General features: G+C 57.6%; 1 protein-coding gene across 1 annotated transcript in view; it reads right to left on the bottom strand.

Annotated features, from left to right (window-relative positions):
- NIBAN2 (niban apoptosis regulator 2) overlaps positions 1-20,470 on the bottom strand; it is a 50,642-nt gene that overhangs the window by 11,355 nt on the left and 18,817 nt on the right. Inside the window, exons 2-5 of the mRNA XM_037036455.1 lie at positions 10,660-10,790; positions 3,964-4,092; positions 1,956-2,061; positions 596-763 (exon numbers count right to left, since the gene is read on the bottom strand). Of these exons, the coding sequence (XP_036892350.1) occupies positions 596-763; positions 1,956-2,061; positions 3,964-4,092; positions 10,660-10,790 (534 nt within the window). The remainder of the gene's footprint in view (positions 1-595; positions 764-1,955; positions 2,062-3,963; positions 4,093-10,659; positions 10,791-20,470) is intronic.

Raw genomic sequence — 20,470 nt, forward strand, 5'->3', positions numbered from 1 at the left:
CCAGCAGCGGGGGGCCGAACCTCGTCTCCTCCCTCTTTGCATCCTCAGCACCTAGACACTAAAATTGTTTGTTGAATGAATGAATGAGCTGGAAGAGACCTCATAACTTGACAGATGAGAACCCTGAGCACCTGAGAGAGGAAGTGAACTTCCCAGACCACCTAGGGTCCAACAGGAAAAGGTTACCTAACAAACACATTTTTTTTTTTACAAGCATTTTGTGGATTCTCACTGTAATCTCACAAACCCCGCAGACTCCGAAGGGCTCTCTCTCCCCTTTCGGAGGCTCCCAGAGGTCAGCTGCTCTCCTAGGACCACGTTGCTAGAAGACGGCAGCCTCGGGGTCCAAGGGCACAGCGATCCTGCCCCTGCCCCCTGAGGGCAGTTTCCTGACTTTCTTCTGAGCAACACAGAACTGTTTTCATCAGGGAGAATGTTGAGGGCAGCATCACAGTGGTGGCGTACAAATCCAGAAGGAAACCAATTTTCCTCGTAGAGCAGAGTTGTCACACCGCACTCAGCCAGTAGGTGTCGCCATTCAGCACACAACCCAGGGGATGCCCCTCACCCTCACAGGGGACCTAAGGCCACTCACCATTGTTGCAGTGCCGGACGCAGTCCTGCAGGACAGCCTGCCACTTGTCCTGCTCGGCTTCCGTCATCATGCAGAAGTAGTAGTGACGGGCATAAGGATGCCAGAGGATGAGTGGGAACTGCGTGGGGCACTTGAGGATGGGAGCAGAGCCCGATTTGGGTGTGGTCCCTGCGGAGACAGTGCCGGCTGAGCAGCTGCCCTCAGCAGTTCTCCTGGGCCGGTCTGAGGGGCAGGCTCACGCCCAAAGAGGGTCAGCCTGTCCTGGGCGACCAGCAAGCAGTGGGGTGGCAGCCTCCTTTCTGGCTGTGCCCCCCACAGCCTGGCTGCAAGGGGCCCCAGCACCTGTTGAGGTCCATTTCTAGAGCTGGTAGTGCAGTCCCACCCACTCCCTCTTGGGGAAGGTTCCAGACTCCGTGTGGGAGGCACAAATAACACATGGTCAGAGCCCTCAGGTTCAAGGGCTGAGCATTACCTTCTTGGGTTTCCCTTCGAATTTTAGCCATGGAGGCCAAAGTGTGGTTTAAATGTCCAAGTGGGGAGGGAGGCAGGGGGGCTGGGGGTAGAAAAAATAAAAGGGGACTTTTCTGTCTCTATTTTGCCTTCATGGATATTCGAGATCCAGGGAGATAAAGTGGTCCTGGGCTGTGACCTTGCCCCTGCTGTCGGGAATGAAACAATGACAGTTCTTCTTTGCACACTGGCTCTGTCTGCATCCCTGTGCTGGGCTCGGCGCACACAGACCTCACGGGGTCCGCACAGGACTCCAAGGTCAGTCGCTCAGGGCCAGGCTGCCCGAGAGGACACAGCAAAACAAAGCCGGAGCACGAACAGGAATCCAGAAATGCCCGCTCCCGCCCCACTCTAAGCCGGGCGGGGCGCTTCAGTCCCAAGTCCCAACTAGGGGCCTCTTTAGTTTCCCTGGGATCACCCAAGAAGCAGGTGGGCTCCCGTAAGTCTTATGGGGGTCTGTGACAAGGTGGGGTGGACGGGAGGCCAAGAACAATGCCTCACAAGCACAGGACTGACTCAGCAGTTTACAAAGCAGGGCGGCCTCATCATCCTCTCCCAGGAGTCCCTCGAGGACTCGGGAAAGGGAAGCGCAGACAGTGAGGTCCCCGTTGCTAGCTTCGATAGGAAGCCTCGGGAAGCAGGAAACAGGTCCAGCCCCACTTCTCTTCCTGGCCTCAAGCCTCCTCTCTGGGCACTATCAGGTGACACTGGGCACCTGCTGGCAGCTCCAGGTCCAGCTGGCCTTTCTGCGAACGTGGAGCCTGGGGCTCCGGGATCGGGGCCGCCCTCTCCCCCAGCCAAGTCCTGGGCCTGCGCAGGGCACTTCAGCCTGGGATGGGTGCTCCCTTACCTGGTAAAGAGTTGCCGACCAGCTCCAGGTACTGGTCCACAGAAGTGAGGATTTTGTAGCCTGCACTGTTGATGACAGATCGGGGTGGGACCTGCCGCTCGTAGGCCTGAGGGGAGGGCAAGAGAGACGGTCCCTGGGGGATGTGGGTACTGACCCAGCCAAATCCCATCTCCAGCGCTGGCTCCGGGCCCCCACCCAGTACTGCTGCCCAAGGCAGGGACAAGAAGAGGGGCAGGAAGAAAGGGAGGAGGAGGAGGAGAGACACAGGGAAGAGGCAAAGGAGTCTGACCGACATGGACACTGCAGTCAACATGGTTTAATCTGCACCGAGGTTCAGGTTCAAATGCCGGCCCCACCTGTGTGATGCTGAGGACCAGCTTCCTCCACCTTCTATGTTTCAGTTTCCATGTCTATAAGACCAGGGTAAGAACGGCCCCATCTCACTGAGTGGCTACAGAGCCCACATAAAATGGTCAGTGCGGGGTGCGGCACCGCAGGGGCAGTGGGCACGCTGAGGTCATTATCTTCATCTCTACTGTCACTACCGCCTCTTACTACTGGCAGCTACCGCCAGCCGAGTGTTCGCCACAAACCAGGCGCCTCACTTCACAAACCCCACCCAGTCCAACAGGGGGTGCCACGACTAGCCCCAAGTTCACACAGCTGGTAAGAATGGGCAGAGGACATGATCCCAGACCGTCAGCTTCCAGAGCCCAGGGTCTCTGACCGCTACCCTGGACTGTCCACCAGCTCCCCAGGTTCTGAGCACCAACCACATGCGCCCCCTGTGGAGGAGTTAGGTCTGGGCACTGCTTTCTTTCACCAGTGGCAGTAGCTCATACAGCAGGGCTGCCATGCTCTATCCTGCCACTAGGTGTCACTACTCAATATAGCTTTTGTTTTTTTTAGATCTTGTTTATTTTTAGAGAAAGAGGAAGAGAGGGAGAAAGAGACACAGAAACATTGATGTGCCATCGGTCGCCTCTCACATGCCCCTAACTGAGGACTGGGCCTGCAGCCCAGGCATGCACCCTGATCAGGAATCAAACCCGCGACCTTTCAGTTTGGGGTAGGACACCCAACCCACTGAGCCACACCAGTCAGGGCTCAACACATTTCTTGAGAGTAGCTTGGACCTCTCTGGGGCACTGATCACGGGCCCCATGTGGTCCCAGACCATCAACAGCACCTGAGAACTCGTTAGACCTGCAAATTATTGACCGCAGTTCAGCTGTGGGTCAAACCGGGGCAGGCCCAACAAGCAACTGGGTTTTCAGCAAGCCTTCCAGGCCATTCCAGTGGAACTCCATCCATGCGAGAACCACTGGCCTAGGGCAACAGGCTGCTCCTGACTCCGTTCCTCTAACACTGACTGGTCCGGAGACCGAGGGCCCCAGCCTGCCCAATGGCTGCTCTGGAGAAATGTCTGGTGGAAGAAACTGGGTCCGTGGCTCAACCAGGTGGGGCTGCCTCCAGGACCCAAAAACACTCAGCAGGACCCGCCGTCCTGCAACTGTACAGGGAACTGCAAGGGGGGAATTGGGAAGGAAAAAGATAGGACCACCACCCAGGTATAAGCAGTTGAAGAGTGAGGAAGGGAGGGGTCAGAGGAGGCTCAGCCAGCAAGGAGGCTGAGGGGGAGGAGGCCCGGGAAATCTGGAGAGATCTGGAAGGACGTGAGAAAGAGTCGACGGAATGGGAGTTCGTTGTTGGGGCACCGGAGAGCGGATGCCTGGATGGATGAAATTTAGAAAGGGGACCTTGAGCAGGCAGGCGTGGGGAGGTGGGGAGGGTGCCCACATTCTGCTTTGGCCCTGCAGATGGCGGGCAGGGGGGCATGGCAGCTGAGGGTGCAGGTCTGGAGTCTCAGATTTAGGAGTAGGGGGCTTGCTGTGATACTGACTGTGAAGGAGGGCAGCGGGGGAGAGGAGGCACCTCGGGGAAAGGGAAGAAGACTGGCTGGGGGCTCAGTGCCAGGCACCGAAGCCCGAGAGGGTGGCGGCCTCACCACTTTGTTCTCGTAGAGGACCAGCCCGTAGTTGTGGGGCACGAGGCTGAAGCGGTTCCTCCACTTCTTGCTGTCCTCCTGGTACTGGAATAGGTTCCCCGAGAAGATGATGCGCTCGTCCAGCGGTACCTAGTGGGGGAAGAGGGTGGGGAGTGAGACCTGCGAGGCAGTGGGTCCTCTGACAAGGTGATGGCCCGGGCCGCAGTGCCTGTGTGCTCACCGAGGGAGGCCTCAGAGACAGGGCCACTGCTCACCCACTTGGCAAAGGAGGACAGTGAGGCTCAAGGCCACGAAGGGGTGCAGGGGTGGCAGCACTTGAACCCAGGCCACGCACCACGATTCAGAATCCCGATAGGACCCCACTCTGTCCTGGCCCTAGCAGGCTCGGCCGCCTCAGGATGGGCCTGGGACTTTCTCTGCAGGGCAGTCACTCCAGCAGAGGGGACATGCCCATGGGCCAGGCCAGCGAAGTCCCCAGCACCTGGGCAAGTCTCCTGCCTCCCCAGCCCTGACAGCTGACAGGGTGGCCTCCATGAATGTGGTTGGGAGCACAGGGGGACTTCAGTCTGGTTCAACATTTCCCCGGCGTCCTGGCAGACTGCTGACCAGTGTGAGCTGCACAAACACCCAGACGGTCCTGCAGAACCCTAACTTCAACCCCACCTCTCTGACTCGTCACATCACCTCTTTGAGCCTCAGCTTCCTCTTCTGTAAAATGGGACGGTGACAGCAGTGACTGTCAAGGACTCTGCAAGAGCATGCATGCGAAGGTCACGCACGCAGCTGGCGGAAAGTGCACGCAGCTCACATCCCACCGAGTGGCCCTGACCACTGTTAGGGTTACTTGGTCTGGGTCAGTCTGCCAGCTCCCCGGCTGGCTTATTTGGGGAGGAGGAAGAGGTGGCCTCCTGAGAGGGTGCTTCCAGGGAAGATGGGCACCAGGACACTGAAGGAAAGGAGACACAGGCCGAGAGGGAGTGAGCGGGCTTACTCCTGGTGGGGGGGCGGGGAGATGGGGGAGTCCAGAGTTCCTCCCTTTCTCGGAAGCTTCTATCTGTTCCACAACAAATGTGATGCCCTTTGCAAAAGAAACACGTGTCACAGCTAATATGGGAGGAAGCATTCTATCAGTGGTGCCTAACTCTCCTAGCTTCCTTGCTCGGCTTCTGGGCTCCCTGCAGCTGCAGTTGGGTGTGAGGGGCCCTCTCAAGCCACCCCCCAGGCCTGGCTCTTCACACGCAGCCCCCTCTTCCCAGCAACCTCCCTGCTACTCCTCAAGGGGAAATACCAAAACACTCTTGGAAAAAACGAGGGCCCATTGTACTTAAACAATGGGACCCCCGCAGACTGCTTCCTACCCAGGGTTAAAAATATTTACAGGAAAAGAGAATGACTCCCCCCACCACCCCACCACCCCGCCACCCCCACGCAGTGGCTTTGCCCAAGTCACAAAGCTGCTAGTGGTCTATATTTAGACAGGGCCTGCTCTCAACCCACCTCTCAGTCCCAGGTCTTCTGGGAAGAGAGCAGAGAGAATTCTCCTACACCCTGCTGAGAGCCCTGCTGGCCCCAGGCCCTGCTCGGCAGGAGCCCCTCCTGGGGCAGGGGAGGCTGTGGCTAAGGGCAGGCCTTCCCAGGCCCATGGGGGCACCCTGCCCCCGCCCCAGTCCACCCCCAAGTCCTGGGCAGCCCATAATGGGTGGTTGGTTGCGGGTTTGGGTTTTATTTTTAAGACTTTCAAATGGCAGAGCTGTGTTTTGTTTCCATTGGAAGGTCTGCAGGAAATGAGACAGAGGTGACAGCCCAGCCAAAAAATTTTGGACTCTGCAAAGCGCAGCAACACAGTGGTGGGACTCTGGGGGCATGGCGAAGGTGAGCGCACAGACCCCGGTTCCAACAGCCCGGGGTCCAGTCCCAGCCCCACGGCCCACGCCGGGGCAGGGGGGCATGGAGGGGGATCCGGGACAAGCAGCTAGACCTGGCCAAGCCTCGGCACCCACAGCTGTGATGTGGACACAACTGCAGCCCCTCAGACAGTGCAGAGTTGCGCCAGCTGACAAACTGTGCCCGCCTGAAACACCTGTTTTTCCATTTGTATTATCGCTACTTTTTATTGTATTATTATTTTTCTTATAAAGACGACTATTGGTGTGATGAGGAGGAGGAGGAACATTATCATTTCTATTACTGTGGTATTACCATCCCGACTTCACGCCGCGATGGCCGGTTCCTGAAAGGCAAACGGGGAGCCAAACTCGGACTTGCCGGGGGTCGTGGGTGATTTCTCTCGTCTGGCTTACGTGGGAGCTGTTTCCCGATGACGACTATGCACCCTTGTGACATAGAGGCATGTCTCCCACAGAGTAAAAACTCAGTGCCATCAGCCAGCCCCCACGTCTCTCTTGGGTTATTGGGGCCGGGATCTCTGTGACATTTCTTTCCAAACAGGGGACAATTCCAGTTCTGCCCACTCGAAGCAGCTCGCCTGCCTCCTTCCCTATCACACGTGTGCCCCTGCCAGACACTCGCCCTCTGTCTTCAGGGGGTCGGGCGGTTGCCATGACACCAGGGGACCGATCTTTTCTGGGTCCAAAATCAAAGTGCCGTTCTGAGCACCATGCCACACTCTGAGCAGCTCTGACACACAGCCCTGAGTGACCCTCCACCCCAAGGGGCTGGGAGTCGGGGCAGGAAGAGCCTGTGGCTGGGAACCTGGAGCCCGGCTGGCATCCTGCCCCCACCACCCTGAGCAAGACCTTCTGTAACAGGGTGCAGCCAAGAGGGGGCCCAAAAGAGAGATTTGTAACGGGGTCCAGAAGAGCTTGGAGATGATTGGCTCCACACCACAGGCACACCTGCCTGGAATGCTCGCAGCTGTGGCCAATGGTGGGAGGAGCCAGAAATGAGGCTGCAGAGGGAGACTGGCGGGGGGATTTAAACCCAGGCGAGGCAGCCATGTGGGGTCTCTCTTTGGGACCACGCGTCTTTTCGGTGACCACGCAGCTTTGGAAGTGCTCCCTTGTTGCCACGTGGATGGTGCTGCGGCCCTGAATCACGGACTTTCTACTTCTTTCCTGAGACACAGTACCCCAGACTGGGCAGAGGGAGAAGGAAGGACTGTGTGCATTTGTGGATATTCTAAAGGACTTTGGTCTGTATAACTTTTAAATAAATAATAATTCCTTTCCTTTTCACTGATCTCTGGTATTGAGCGATGTCTTTCCTCTGGCGGCAGGCAAAGCAAACCTAGTATCGGGGAGGAACCCCCGGAGAAAAAGGGGGGTCTTTTATAGCATTCAGCCCCATCCCCTGGTCTGTTCTGTAACGGGTTTTGGTGACCCAGATGGGACAATAATTACCTGTGGAAGACCGACCCCCTCAGGTGTGGGAGAGTGAGACTTAGGAATCTCCCCAGTCTCTGAGAATTTCTCTGCACCCTGAGGGCATCGGCTGCCTAATCACGCCCAGAAAGGTGAAAAGGAAAGGAAACGGGGAAGGGAGCAGAGACACGAAATGGTCTGGTTGAAACTTGTTTCTGAGCACTGTTTTAGAATAATGGACTTGTGGATAATGGTTTGGTCAGGATGCTGCTTCCAGGTTGCCCCTGTCTGCTCACTTACAGTTTCAGTGAGCCCAGGTGGCACTAAGGGAACCTGCACTCAGGTTTGGGGAGGAATAAAACCCCTAGGCTATGTAAGCCGACCCTGCATGTATGTTGGGGATTGGACAGCAAAGCTATGTGGGTGCACCGTCATTTGGGGTAAAATGTAGGATGAGCCACGTGAGTGCTCCACGATGGAGGATGGGTCATGCATGAGGGCTGCCATCTTGGATGATGGGTCACATGAGAGTCCCACTATCTTGGAACTGGGCGAGGTAGAGGGCTAAGGGCTCTCTTCAGATTATGGGCTGTGTGTTGCTGCTGTGTGGGCACTGCACCAGTCAGATTCTCTGTGTAACTGGTTCTGATAGGGAGGGCTCTGGTTCTGAAGGTCATAAACTGGGGTTCAAGGGTGACCATCTGATTTATAGGGTGTTGACAAGGTCTAAGCTTCAGAAAGCTTCAGGATGACCGTGCAAATCTAGGAACTTTTGACTGCCAGATACTGAGTTTAAGTACTGAGCTTAAGTATAGTCCTTCCCAGTGTGGGAAAGGACCAGGGATTAAAAGTGAATTATGGTTAAATCTGGATGGGTAAAACTATGTAGGAAAGGTTGTGAACGTTTTAAACCTGAAGGAATGGAAACCTCAACTACTTGTTTGCTGATTTTATGGAAATGTGGTTTCAGTTTGGTTCTGTTTCTGATCAGAAATCCTCTGTATCTGAAGACCTAGTTAAGGGCATCTCTAAGGCCTAGGGAAGGTCGCCTGTAACCAGTTGGGGAGAATGCCTTTGCCACTTGGGACCCAGAAAGGGTCATTCAGGGCTGATAAGTGTTTCAGCCTGAGGTTTCGTGTCCAAAGGCTGATGACAACCAACTGACCTGGATTCTGTAAGGTCCTTCCCCGTACAGGAAGAACCTCCTCTGTGCTGCACCCAGCCTCCTTTCAGGGCACCCCTGACCCAAGGGTAGGTAGGACGACGTCCATGTTCAGCTGGAAGTAGTTACAAGAAGATGAGACCTTCGTCCATTGCCCTTTGTGTGATTATAAAGGGGGTTTATATCTGAAAGGAGGGATTTGTAACAGGGTGCAGCCAAGAGGGGGACCCCAAATAGGGATTTGTAATGAGGTCCAGAAGAGTTTGGAGATAATTGGCTCCACGCCACTCATGGGAGGAGCCAGAAATGAGGCTGCAGAGGAAGATTGGCACTGGGATGTGAGCCCAGGGAGGCAGCCATGTGGGGTCTCTTTTTGGGACCACGGGTCTTTTTGGTGACCATGCAGCTTTGGAAGTGCTCCCTTGTTGCCAGGTGGATGGTGCTGGGGGCCTGAATCGTCGACTTCTACTTCTTTCCTGAGACACAGTACCCCAGACTGGGCAGAGGGAGAAAGAAGGACTGTGTGCATTTGTGGGTATTCTAAAGAACCTTAGTCTGTATAATTTTTAAATAATTCCTTTCCTTTTAACTGATCTCTAGTATTGAGAGACATCTTTCCTATGTCAGCAGGCAAAGTGAACCTAGTACGGGGGAGGAACCCCCGGAGAAAAAGAGGAGTCTTTTATAGCATTCAGCCCCATCCTCCACTCTGTTCTGTAACAGTTTAAGGACTCAGCCCTGGGCCTTTGCCCATGCCATTGCCACAGCCAGATTCACCTTCCCCCTTGGGTCCTCAGCTGAGATGGCCCTTCTTCCAGGAAGCCCTCGGGGTCCACCCAGATGAGGCCAGGCCCCCAATGTCTGCGTTCACCTGGTAATCTCCTTGAGAGTGCCCACTTGATTGTGTAAACAGCTGTTTACTGTCTGGGCCCTGGAGTGTCTGCAGGGCCAGCAGGGGCAGCATGGCCCCAACTCATGACCTGACATAGTCAGGGTGCCCCGACACGGGGCCTGCCGCTCTTTCTGGCAAGCTGATCCTCAGTATCAGCAGCAGCTCTCTCTCCATCCACCCCCACAACCCCAGCAGCTAATGCCTCCAGCGGTTCCTCCTACAGAGAAGGCACCAAAGGGTGATAAACCCTCAGAGTTGAGTCTAGGACCGCCAGCTCCGCCCCTTTGATCTCTGGGTATACAGGAACATTTTCAGTCTCACGTGGTTTAGGGGAGGATGCAGGGTGGAATGAAATGAAATGAAATGGAAATCCCAGTGCCAGGCCTCCTTGGCCGTCTGTCCACTCCACTGCCTCCCCTGTGTCCCCATGCCCATCTGCCCCCCATGCCCAGGCCCCACGAAGCCCTGACCCCTCCATGAAGCTGCTCTGACTCCTCCCTAGATGCCATTTGACAAACAGAGAAACCGAGGCTCAGTCAGGTGAAGCCACAGTGGATCAGAACTCACACCGCCCTCCGGGACCCTATCTGCCCTGACCACAGGCCAGGAGTCTTCTCACCAGACCCACGCCACAGCCCGAGGCAGGAGGTGCCCACTTATCAGATGGGGAGACTGGGCCTTGAGGGCTGTCGAACCAACTGAGAGAACTGGAACCCAGGTCCCCGAGTCTTTTCCTACCAGACCCTTGGGATCCAGACCCCATCCCCCCTATGACACCGGCCTCAGCACCTCAAAGGGAGCTTCCAACCCCCCAGTGGACAAATGCTGGCCAACACAATCCTACTACTAACAATGGGATAATGACGAGGCCGGTGACAACGACAGTGTCAGCTGACACTCACCAACACCCTCCCTGCCCCAGGCAGCCGGTTGACTCGAACCTTTAACTCTTATAACCATCTGTGCAGGAGGGTGCTGGTCCCATTTCACAGCGGAGTAGACTGAGACTCCCCAAGGCTAAGTGATTTGTTCACAGACACAAAGACAGTAAGAAAAGGCTTTGGCTGGAATCCTGGCCTGTCCAGATGACTCTGGAGCCCAAGTGCTAGAGGGGTGGAGCTGGCGGGAGTCACCCACAGTGACAAAGGAACTTGGATCCAGGTCATCTGTCTATTCAGAAGGTGGGTGGGGCCCTCAGAGACCATCAGGGCAACAATGGGAAACTGAGGCCCAGAGAAGGAAGGCACTAGCTGGAGACCACGTGGTCAGTGATGTCAGAACCCGACCAGAGCCCGCCCTGTCCCCGGCTCCTGGCCTCTCACCTTTCGCCAGAGCAGCTGGGCCTGCGGCGCCCCGGTGCCCTCAATCTCGTGGCGCATGCTGCTGAACAGGGCAACGCCATACTGGTCCTCGTAAAACTGGAGGAACTCCGCCAGGATCTTGTTGGTTTTCTCTGGAAGGGAAGGACAAACGGACGTGAGGTCATTGTGGTCATTTACACACTCGGCAACCCTGCCCCAAGGAGGAGCCTCCACAACACCCCAAATTCCTGCCCGTAAAGCTGTTTGCTCTCGTCGGCCTTGCGTTTCTGGGCAGAATTGTGTGTTTCCTGCACACGCCTGGGTGAACCTCCAGACAGGGAAGTGGGCCATGACCCCAGACAGGGACATCACCAGGAACCGAGGGACAAAGACACTCAGCCTCACAGTCGCCAATCAAGTGGGAACGGGACCAAGATTCCATTGTCCCCGTCAGACCAGCATGTGGAGGGACAGGCACGTGACCCTGGGGCTGGGGGTGCTGAGAACAAGGGCTGTGGGCACAATGACAGTCGTCAGGGAGGAGACGGAGGGGCCCCACAGGTGTGTGTGCCGACAAGGGCAGGTGTCCACACCCTGCCACATAAAGAAGAGCAAGTTACAGAATCACACGTCAAACACCCCATCACTGAATGTGACCCCTGTTCGTGCACAGTGATGGTCTGTGCCTGGACACTTATGGGAAAGGTTGGGAAGGACGTACTCCAGACTGTTAAGGCAGGGCCTCCGGGCGTGGGGACGACGCGCACAAAGTCCCTTCCACTACCTGTCTGTACCCACTTTTACTGCATTGGAACTCTTTTACAAGCACGATCCTCCTCACGGCGAAGAGTAAGCATTCTACAACTGACTCAGCTGCCAGGCTCCCAGCCTGTGTGCTTGCATTGGCCGTTTGCTTCTGCTGTCCGCCAAAACAGTTTCTGAATAGAGACGGCAAGTACTGCGGCCTCCAGAGCAGGCCCAGCGCAGGCTAGACGCTCCAGGCTCACGCTACCAGGACATCCCACACTACAGACAGAGAAGCTGAGGCCCAGAGAGGGCTGTGACCCATGGCAAGAGGGCCTTCTCCTTGGGAGAGACTTCCTGGTGCTGAGTCCCGCCGACTGCGGGGGGTGCTGGCCCACTGTGCAGTGATCTTTCTGGGCCTCAGTTTCCCCCTGCACACCAAGAGGACTGGACTCAATAATGGACAGGCCCTGTTACCTGTGACAGTCTTGGATTCCAGTTTTCAAGGTCTGTTCTTGAAGGAGAAGGGCTGATATGAAACTGTCCCTCCCATGGCTGGTCCCTGGGTACAGAGGGCACCTGGCCAGATCGGCATTTCATTCACTCCTCTCAATGGCTTTGTCAGGTAGGGCAGCGCCACCCCATTTTAGAGAGGAGAAAACTGAGACCCAGAGAGGAGAAGTCTTTGGCACAAGGTCACACAGCTGGCAGGCGGTCTAGCTGGGATGTGGCCCGGGGGCCAGGCCAGGGGGTGGTGGCTGGGGAGGAAGACTAACAAAGATAGCACGGGCCGCATCCCCCACGTGGGTCTCAGGCAAGCTCCCCCCCCCACACTCCCTCTGAATGCAGCTCGGCCCATGGCACCCTCCGCGGGCACGGGCCTGCCTGCGCTTGCCTGTCCTGGAATGAGCCGTGTCGGTTTCCTGGACCCTGACTCAGGCATGGGACAAGGAGGACAAATGAGGGATTTGCTGTAAATGCCTATTCCTTAAAAACCATAAACAACCAGAACCCTCTCAAAGGCCAAAAGGCCATGGGAATTGTTTTTGAAAAATGATGAGGCGAGATGGGGGGTTAGGAGGGGGGGTAGGTGGGAAAGACAGGGAAATGAATCAGGGTCAGTTAGAGAAAACAGGGTCCTGGATGATAACAATGTTGGTAAATCACGTGATCTTCATCCTAACAGTTATCATTGATTGTTAACCCGAGCCAGTGCTGGGCAAGTTTTACATGATCCCAAAGAATCTTCCAGAAAACCCTAGGGAGTCAGGGCTATTGTCTTCCCATTTTAGGGGTGAAGGGGCTCCCGGTCCCAAAACAGGACAGTCCAGTTCTCTGCCATCAGCCCACACACACAGTCTTGACCGGGGATTTCGTCCCAAGCAGCCTGGCCCCCAGCAGGCTAGCTAGCTCTCAGCATGCAGGATGAGGAGGCTCGGGCCCTCCAGTCTTGAGGGTCCTGCAGCCACAGCTCTGGGAGGCCTCAGCCAGCCCTGGTACGCCAAGCCTCACACACAGCATTATTGCTAGAAGGGCCGGAATCTGCCCTGCCCCTCCGGGAGTCAGCTCCGGGAGGAAGCTGAACCAGGGTCCCATCTGCAGCGTCAGCAAAGGCCAGACACCGCATCCAGGCAGGGTGTAGAGGGCCAGACGAGGAAAAAGGACAGGAAGGGCAAGTCCAGCCAAGTGGAGGCCCAGGCATCACCCCGTGGAGGGACCAGCAGTGTGGAGGCCCGGGCTGGGCGGGGCTGTGGGCTGAGAGGAAGCCAGCAGAGGCCGAGGAAGTGACAACCCGAACGAGGTGACCCAGACAGAGCCAGAAGGCAAACATGAAGCCGACAGACCTGAAACATCCGGGCTGAGAGGGGCCAGGGTGGGCTGGGAGGTGATGAAATTCACACCAGACCTCTCGCATTATTCAAGTAAGGCTGCAGGACCAGGGTCCAGGCGTGTGGGACTGGGGGCCGGGGCAGAGGTCACCAGACAGCAGGTGGGGAGAGGACAGCGTGCATGCTGAAACTCGGGGGGCCTCACTCGGTGGAGGACGAGAGGAAGCAGCCCCACGGGCCACGCACCCCCAGAGGGCAGCAGGCCTGGCCGGCATCCCACCCAACTGCAACTGCAGGCCTGCCTTGCTCTCTGAACTCCAGAACCGTACAGATCTGATCTGCTTTCAGGAAAACCCTCTCCTCCCCAAAACTCCAGAACCAGAGGGAAGAGCACAGGCTCTCTCACTACCCAGCCTTGCTCTCGGACTCGGGACCCAAAGAGATTAGGATGCTCGTATCGGTCCAAGGACTGACTGTGGCCTTGTGCCCTTTCGGTCACCATTGGGTCCCCTTAGCTCACCCCTGTGTCCTGGCACCGGCAGGTGCTGGGGGCAGGAGTCCATCACCAAATGGTTACTGAGGGCCTCCTCTGCTCCAGGCCCCACTGGACGGGAAAGGCTGGGTGAGGGTGGGGGCAATGGCATCCCCGAGGGGTTAAGGACTAAGAGGCGGCATTGCCAGGGTGCTGGGCAGTAAAGGGAGCGCAGGAGAGGGAAGCCTGGGGGGAACGGGCCATGGTAGCTTCTTGGCAGAGGAAGCCCGAGCACATTCTTGAGACGTGTCCTAAGTCGGCTCGGGAGGGACTGCCCCGTGCTGCACAAAGGAAGCACCACAGGAGGCAGAGCGTGAGGAGTCTGGACCTCGGGGAGGCCACAGTGGCAGGGTCCGGCCGGGCTACACCCCCGGGGCTGCCACACGGATTTCACACTTGACTTCTCACTGTCACGTCCCTGCCGGGAATCTGGGTGTTCCCCGAGGCCTCAGGCGCCCCTCTCTCCTGCACACCTGCCCGCACTAGCTCCTCTTCCTTCCACAGCTTCTGGAGACACCATACTCTGTGGGATCTGGGGTCTCCAAGACCAAGGCTCACAACCAGAGGGTGAGGGTTTCACCTGAGCTCTCACAGCCAGACTGGGGCACTCTGTGTTCAAGCAGCAGCCCGCTGACCCCCTCCTGATCCTGGCTCTGACCCCTGCTCACCGGGCTCTGCAGGACAGCCCCCCACCCCGGCCCAGAGGGCAAACTGGAAGCAGGCTGTGGCCCCATCTCCAGAAGCAGGGCCAACCCTTGGGGGTCCTCCGCCCAGGAACTGGGAGACCCCACGCTCGTTGTAGGGATCCAGTTGCTCTGAGGGGGTGTGCCAGCCTCACCGACCTTCCACATCTGCCCCCCACCCCTCCTCCCTGCACTGACTCAGCACAGGTCCTGTGAGAGAAGAGAGTGGGACTGAGGGAGCCTGCCGCCCAGGCCCAGGCCCCCAGGCTCCCGGGGAGGAGCACGTGGTGGGCGCAGGAGTCCCAGTTCTGCCGATCCCCAGCCCTGCGACTGCCCAGCTCTCTCAGGACCTCCAGCTCCTCGTCTGCAAAACGGGCATCACAAAAGCTGCTCACAGCGCTGGCAGGTCAGGGATGGCAGGTGAGCGCCCAGGTCAGGCCTGCATAAATGTCACCATTAATTATCACTGTGCCCAGCCTGTTAACAACCCTGTAAGGGACTAACATTTTCACTCACAGGTATAACTTGAATAGTTTGACAAATCCAAAAAACAAAATGGCTTTCTCAAAGAAACAACCTGGGAAAGAATCACAAAATAATAAAAATGATAAGTGTGGACAAGTCTTCGACAGATGGAGACCAGAGGAGAAGAGAGCCCACAGGATGAAGGGACCGAGCAGCCAAGGGTGGGGTGGAAAAGGTAGGCCAGGTGGATGCAAGGAACGCCCCGGAACTCGGGCCCCGCCCGACCTGGGAGAGACCCCCGCCCGACCTGGGAGAGACCCCCAGCAGAATCATCCACCTCTGCCAGTGCCCAGGGCCTAGCGCAGCCCCCTTTGCGCCCCTCTGCCAGCAAGTCCCACAGAATCGAGAGGGCCCAAGACACACACGCAGACTCTTCAGATGGCCCCAGAAACGAAGGCGCTGAGTCAAGCCCCCCTTTCACAGGTGTGTGAACCAAGGCTCAGAAAGCTCAGTGGTTCCCTCCTGGAAGGTCTCTTCTCCCTGTCAGTCACCAAAGCCTCACGTGCTGTTCCGGAGGTTGTCATAGAAAGGGCCCACCTGTGGGGGCCCCGATTCCCTCACCAGCCACAAGGGCAGCCCCTGAATTCTGGGAGTGGGCCTGAGTCACACCTTTCAGTGAACTGGTTGGAAAGGGATCTTGTATTTTATATCCCTGGATCTTTCGATGGGTCTGCCCCGAGATGCCTGGAACCCTGTCCGCAAAGCCTGTCCCCTTTGGGACCATCAAGGGTGACTCAGGCGTCTGCTCACCAGCCAGGCCCCCTAATGCTGCCCCCAGAACTCCCACAGTTTACCAGGCATGCTAGGCTCTTTAGAACACGTACATGTGTTCAACAGCAAATACAAACACACATTGTTGTGCCCACTCCACAGATAAAGAAACTGAAGCTTGGGGAGACCCAGGGACTTTCTCAAAGATGCGCAGCCTCAAAGGGAGAGAGGCGGGTCTCAAACCTTGTCCCCCCCTAAGGCCTCTTCCTCCTCCTGCCTCCCCCACCACAGCGCAATGGAATTTCCAAAGCCTGCCTTACACTTTCCCGCTGGGTCTTTGCCTGGTCCCAAGAGGCAGGCAAAGCAGAATTTACTGTCCCCATTTTACAGATGAGGAGACTGAGGTTCAGAGAGGCAAAGTGGCTTTCCCACCACTGGCTACTCTGCCAGAGTCAGCACAGAGGCCTGGGGCCTCCATCCCCCACCTGGTCGGCGCTGGTGGAGAACCTTTTTGGGGGGGCCAGGGACCCCCCCAAATGACAGCAGGACCCTAACTTGTCCATCTTCTCTGAGCCTCAGTCATTCCACTTATACAATGGGTGGGTGGGTCGCCGTTGGCTCAGCTGATCTAAAATCTCAATGACCATCTAATCAGTGTTGTCCTGGCACCGGGAGCTGACCAGGATGCTGGCCCTGCACCTCCTCTGAGCTGCTGGTGAGTCAGCTCCGAGAGGGAGATGACCACAGTGCCCTCCCCCCCCCACACACACCCCAGGCTGAACAGAAGGATGGGGGTTGGGTGGGGGGACAGGACTCAGCACCATCTCCTCTGGGCACGTGTGCTCTGAGGTCAAGTCCCAGACCGGTCATCTACTAGCTGTGTGGCTTTGGCCAGGGCACTTGCCCTCTCTGAGTCCATCTCCATCTCCGCAAGGTGGCGCAACAGTAGATGCCTGATGGGGCTGTAAGAAGATCTTTGAGCATGGAAAGTAAAGCGCTTTACCCTGACAAGAAGAGGCATCACTCATGAGGTCTCCTACGAAATGCCTCTTGTCCAAGCTTCTAACCCAGGGAGGAACCCCTGAAACAAAGGCCGAACAGCCACCGTCCCCCCATCCCCAGGACCTGCACCAACAGCAGCCGGAAGGACAGTAATCTCTGATTTTCCAAACTGACAACGTTAAGGATCACGCTACTTCCTGCGTTCAGATAGTGGGGGCTGGGCAAGAACTGGGGAAGCCCCAGGAGGCCTGAAGTTCCAGTCAGGCTCTGGATGGGGACGAGATGGGTACTGAGCCCACTGCTCACATGGGGAAACTGAGGCTCAGAGAAGAAAGTGCTTGTTGAGCTGAGACTGGGAGGAAGGAGAGTCAGGTCCTCAGAGAAAGGACCTGGAAAGGGAATACCCTGGGGGGTCTGGAATGCCAAGCTGAGGGGTCTCTGTGCTTTCTCGTGGCCCTCCCAAAACCCAGCACGTGGCACACCTAAGCTAAATCTTTCACCTGGGTCACCCCCGCCCCAAATCCTCAAGTCAACCCCAGGGCAGGTGGTGTCACAGCGGAGGAGGAACATGTCAGACAAGCAAGCAGAGACCCAGAGAACCGAGACCTCCCTCTGCTGAGAAGTGGCAAAGCCAGGATCGGACCCAGGCCAGGGACCCCCCCAAATGACAGCAGGGTGCCAGGATGAAGAGGAAGACCTCCAGCTGTGAGCACAGTGGCCTTGTGCCAACCCTGGGGGCGTCATACTCGTCCCAGCCCTGATGTGACCTGAGCTGAGGGCGCCATGCCAGACCTGCTCCTGGCCCGTCCGGTCCCTCCAGTGAGCGCCAGGGGCCGGGCCTCACCACCAGCCCGGCCCAGTTTCAGGGCTGAGATGAGAGATTCGCGACTGAAACCAGGAAAGCAGCACCCTGCAGGGCGGGGCAGCCCAGAACCTGTCTGCCTAGTTCCCCCAGCACAGGGAGCAGGGCCGGGGTGGGAACTTGGGGAAGAGGGCCCAGGACACCAGCCTTCCACCCCAGAGCTGGAGGAACAGCAGAGGAAGAGCGGGGCCAGGGTCCATTTCCCCAGGTGGCAGAGAGCAGGGAAAGGCGAGGTCTGGAGAGGTGTGGATGCTCTCCTAGGTCCCAGGCGCCAGTGTGCCTGGCCCCAGTGCCTGGCACAGGACGCTCTCCTCGACCACCCCTACGATGTCAATCAACACACAGTAGCAACAGCTACTTGCTCCACGCCTCCTCGTGCCCAGTGTGGTGCTACATGTTTACACGTGTTACACACGTGTACATGCTCCACGTCAAAGAGGAGGACACTGAGACCCAGAGAAGGCGACTCCTCTAGGGACAGACAGGCAGCGTCCGAGTCGAGCAGAGAATCAAGTGGTCGTCTCACCCCCATCTTCCAGCCTCTGGGGGCAGGGGCTCCATACAGCACTGGCCCCGTGGGTGGTCGCTGACAGAAAGGCTGACAGGGCTCCTGAGCAGGGTCGGTAATCAGGGGGGACCCGCTGGGGGCGGGTAATGACAGGCTCTGTGGGGCAGCCGGCCTCTAAGAAGTGCCGAACTAGCAGCTGGAACTCAGCAGAGCCAAATCCCAGACGGGGCAGAACATCAGTGTCCTACCCCCACCACGGCCTGTCCTCGTCCAGAAGGGGACTAGTCCCTGGGGACACCAAGGGGCCGATCCAGGCTCACACTATGAGCATGGCCGGAAGAAGGGGTGCGCTCAGAGCACCTGCAGGGCAATGGCAAGTACCTGGGACCCCACTTTGGGGCCCAAGAGGCTTCCCACCCCTCCATGCCCTGCTCCCCAGCACAAAGCCAGCAGGGTGAAGTCCTAGCTCGGGGCCAGGACAGCTCAGCCCAGACTACACCCAGAGTCGCTAACCCCAGACAGGCCAATCCATGCTGTTCCTGCCACAACCTCCAAATTTCCACCCCCTTCCCTCTGATCCCCACCCTGCTCAGAAATCTATGGCTCCCGCGCCTGGGGCTCCTCGGTATGCTCCAGGACCCCGGGCATGCTTCCTTGCCACAGGATCCAGCACGGGCTGCTCTCCGGGTCGGGAACGCTCCCCTCCCCTCCCCTCCCCTCCCCTCCCCTCCCCTGAGCTCACTCCTCAGCTCTGTGCTGCGCCCAGGCTGACAGGTGACCCCACTACACTTGCAGACCCCCGCTGATCTCACAGTGGGTCGAGGCACGTTCCCTGCCCGACTCCCCCTGGCAGTACCCGCTGCATCTGGGACAAGGCTTGGCACATAGTAGGAATGGGAAGAAAGCCCAGAGCGGTTGGCCAGGGGCCAAGATCTGGAGCCAGGGCCACCCCCCACAGGGAGACACCGCCCCCATTGAGCAACCAGCCCCCCCACACACACACCCCGGAGATTTCTCACCACAGAAAGGGAGGCTTAAGCCCAACCCACGGGCTGTGGCTGAGTCCCAGGGGTGAGAGAATGTACACAATGCTGTCCCCTTCCTCGGGAAGGTGGCTGCCACCCATGGAGTTTCCCTCCCCGCAGGCTGCAGGTGCCCTGCAGGGACCCTCTGCTGGGTCACCCCTTCCCCCGGGCCAGCTATTAACAAGGGAAAACCTCTAGCCAGATCCGGCAGCCCATCAAAGGCGCCCGATAAGGACAGCCCTCTGACGGGGTGCCGGCTCTGTGCGAGGGGCTTCGGGAGGAAATCACAATGGCCAGGAGGAGGGAGCTTTCTCATTATCCCAGGCACAGAGGAGGAAACAAAGCAGGAGCCAGTTTAGGAGCCTACCTAATGCTCACGGCCAGAGAGACACAATGTAGGCCGAGGACACCCAGCGCTCCCCACGTGGGCCGGCACCCTGCAGGGCGTCTACCACAGCTGGATACCGAGCCCTGGCGACCGCCCCAGGAGGTGGGGACCGGTGTCACCCCCACTGAGGAACCAGAGCCCGTGAGGCCCCGTGACTGGCCCGAGGGCAGCCAGCCATCGGGTGATAGAGAGCACTTCACACCGGGGCTCAACCCCGGATTCCAGAGCTGTGGGAACAGCAGAGACAGCCACGAGTGGCATTTGTGGAGGCTCCTGCCAGCTTCCCACAGCCTGGGGAGACTGTGGGCTCCCGTATCACCGGATTCTCAGCATCCATCCTGGGGCCTGGCAAACTGCAGCCCAAAAACACGTGACACTGAATCGGATCCAGGATCCACCAAGATCTCAATCTCACTTCCCTTCCCACGCCCCACCTGCCCGTTTCCTACCTGACTCAGGTACTTCCCGCCTCCGTGCACTCGCCTAGGCTGTGCCTCCCGCCGGAACCCCTTCCCCGTTGTTCCCACAGTTCCAGACCTTAGCCAGATTCTAGGCCTAACCCAAACTTCATCTCTTCCACCACCACGTTTTGCAGTTGCCATTTGCACATAATTACAACAACTGAGGCACGAGCGAATGTATGTAACACTTAGCCCAGTGCCGGGCACAGAGGCAGCCCCCTGTGTTAACAATTACAGTCCACATTATTTCATTTAACCCTCACCCAGATGTATTGCTAAACCCTTTTTTAAAAAAATATTTTATTTATTTTTAGAGAGCAGGGAGGGAGGGAGAAAGAGAGGGAGAGAAGGACCAATGTGTGAGAGATGCACCGATTGGTTGCCCCTCACACGCCGCCGCCCCCCCCCCCCCATTGGGGACCTGGCCCACAACCTAGGCATGTGTCCTGCCTGGGAATCGAACTGGCAAACCCTTTTTAGAGACAAGGACTCTGAGGCTCAGAGAGGTGAAGTGACACCCACAGGTAAGAGCAAAACTGGGCCGTGAAGCTGAGCCCAACTC

The sequence above is a fragment of the Sturnira hondurensis genome, unplaced genomic scaffold (genome assembly GCF_014824575.4).
Source record: "Sturnira hondurensis isolate 20B ecotype Veracruz unplaced genomic scaffold, ASM1482457v3 Scaffold0022908, whole genome shotgun sequence".
NCBI classification, from domain to species: domain Eukaryota; kingdom Metazoa; phylum Chordata; class Mammalia; order Chiroptera; family Phyllostomidae; genus Sturnira; species Sturnira hondurensis.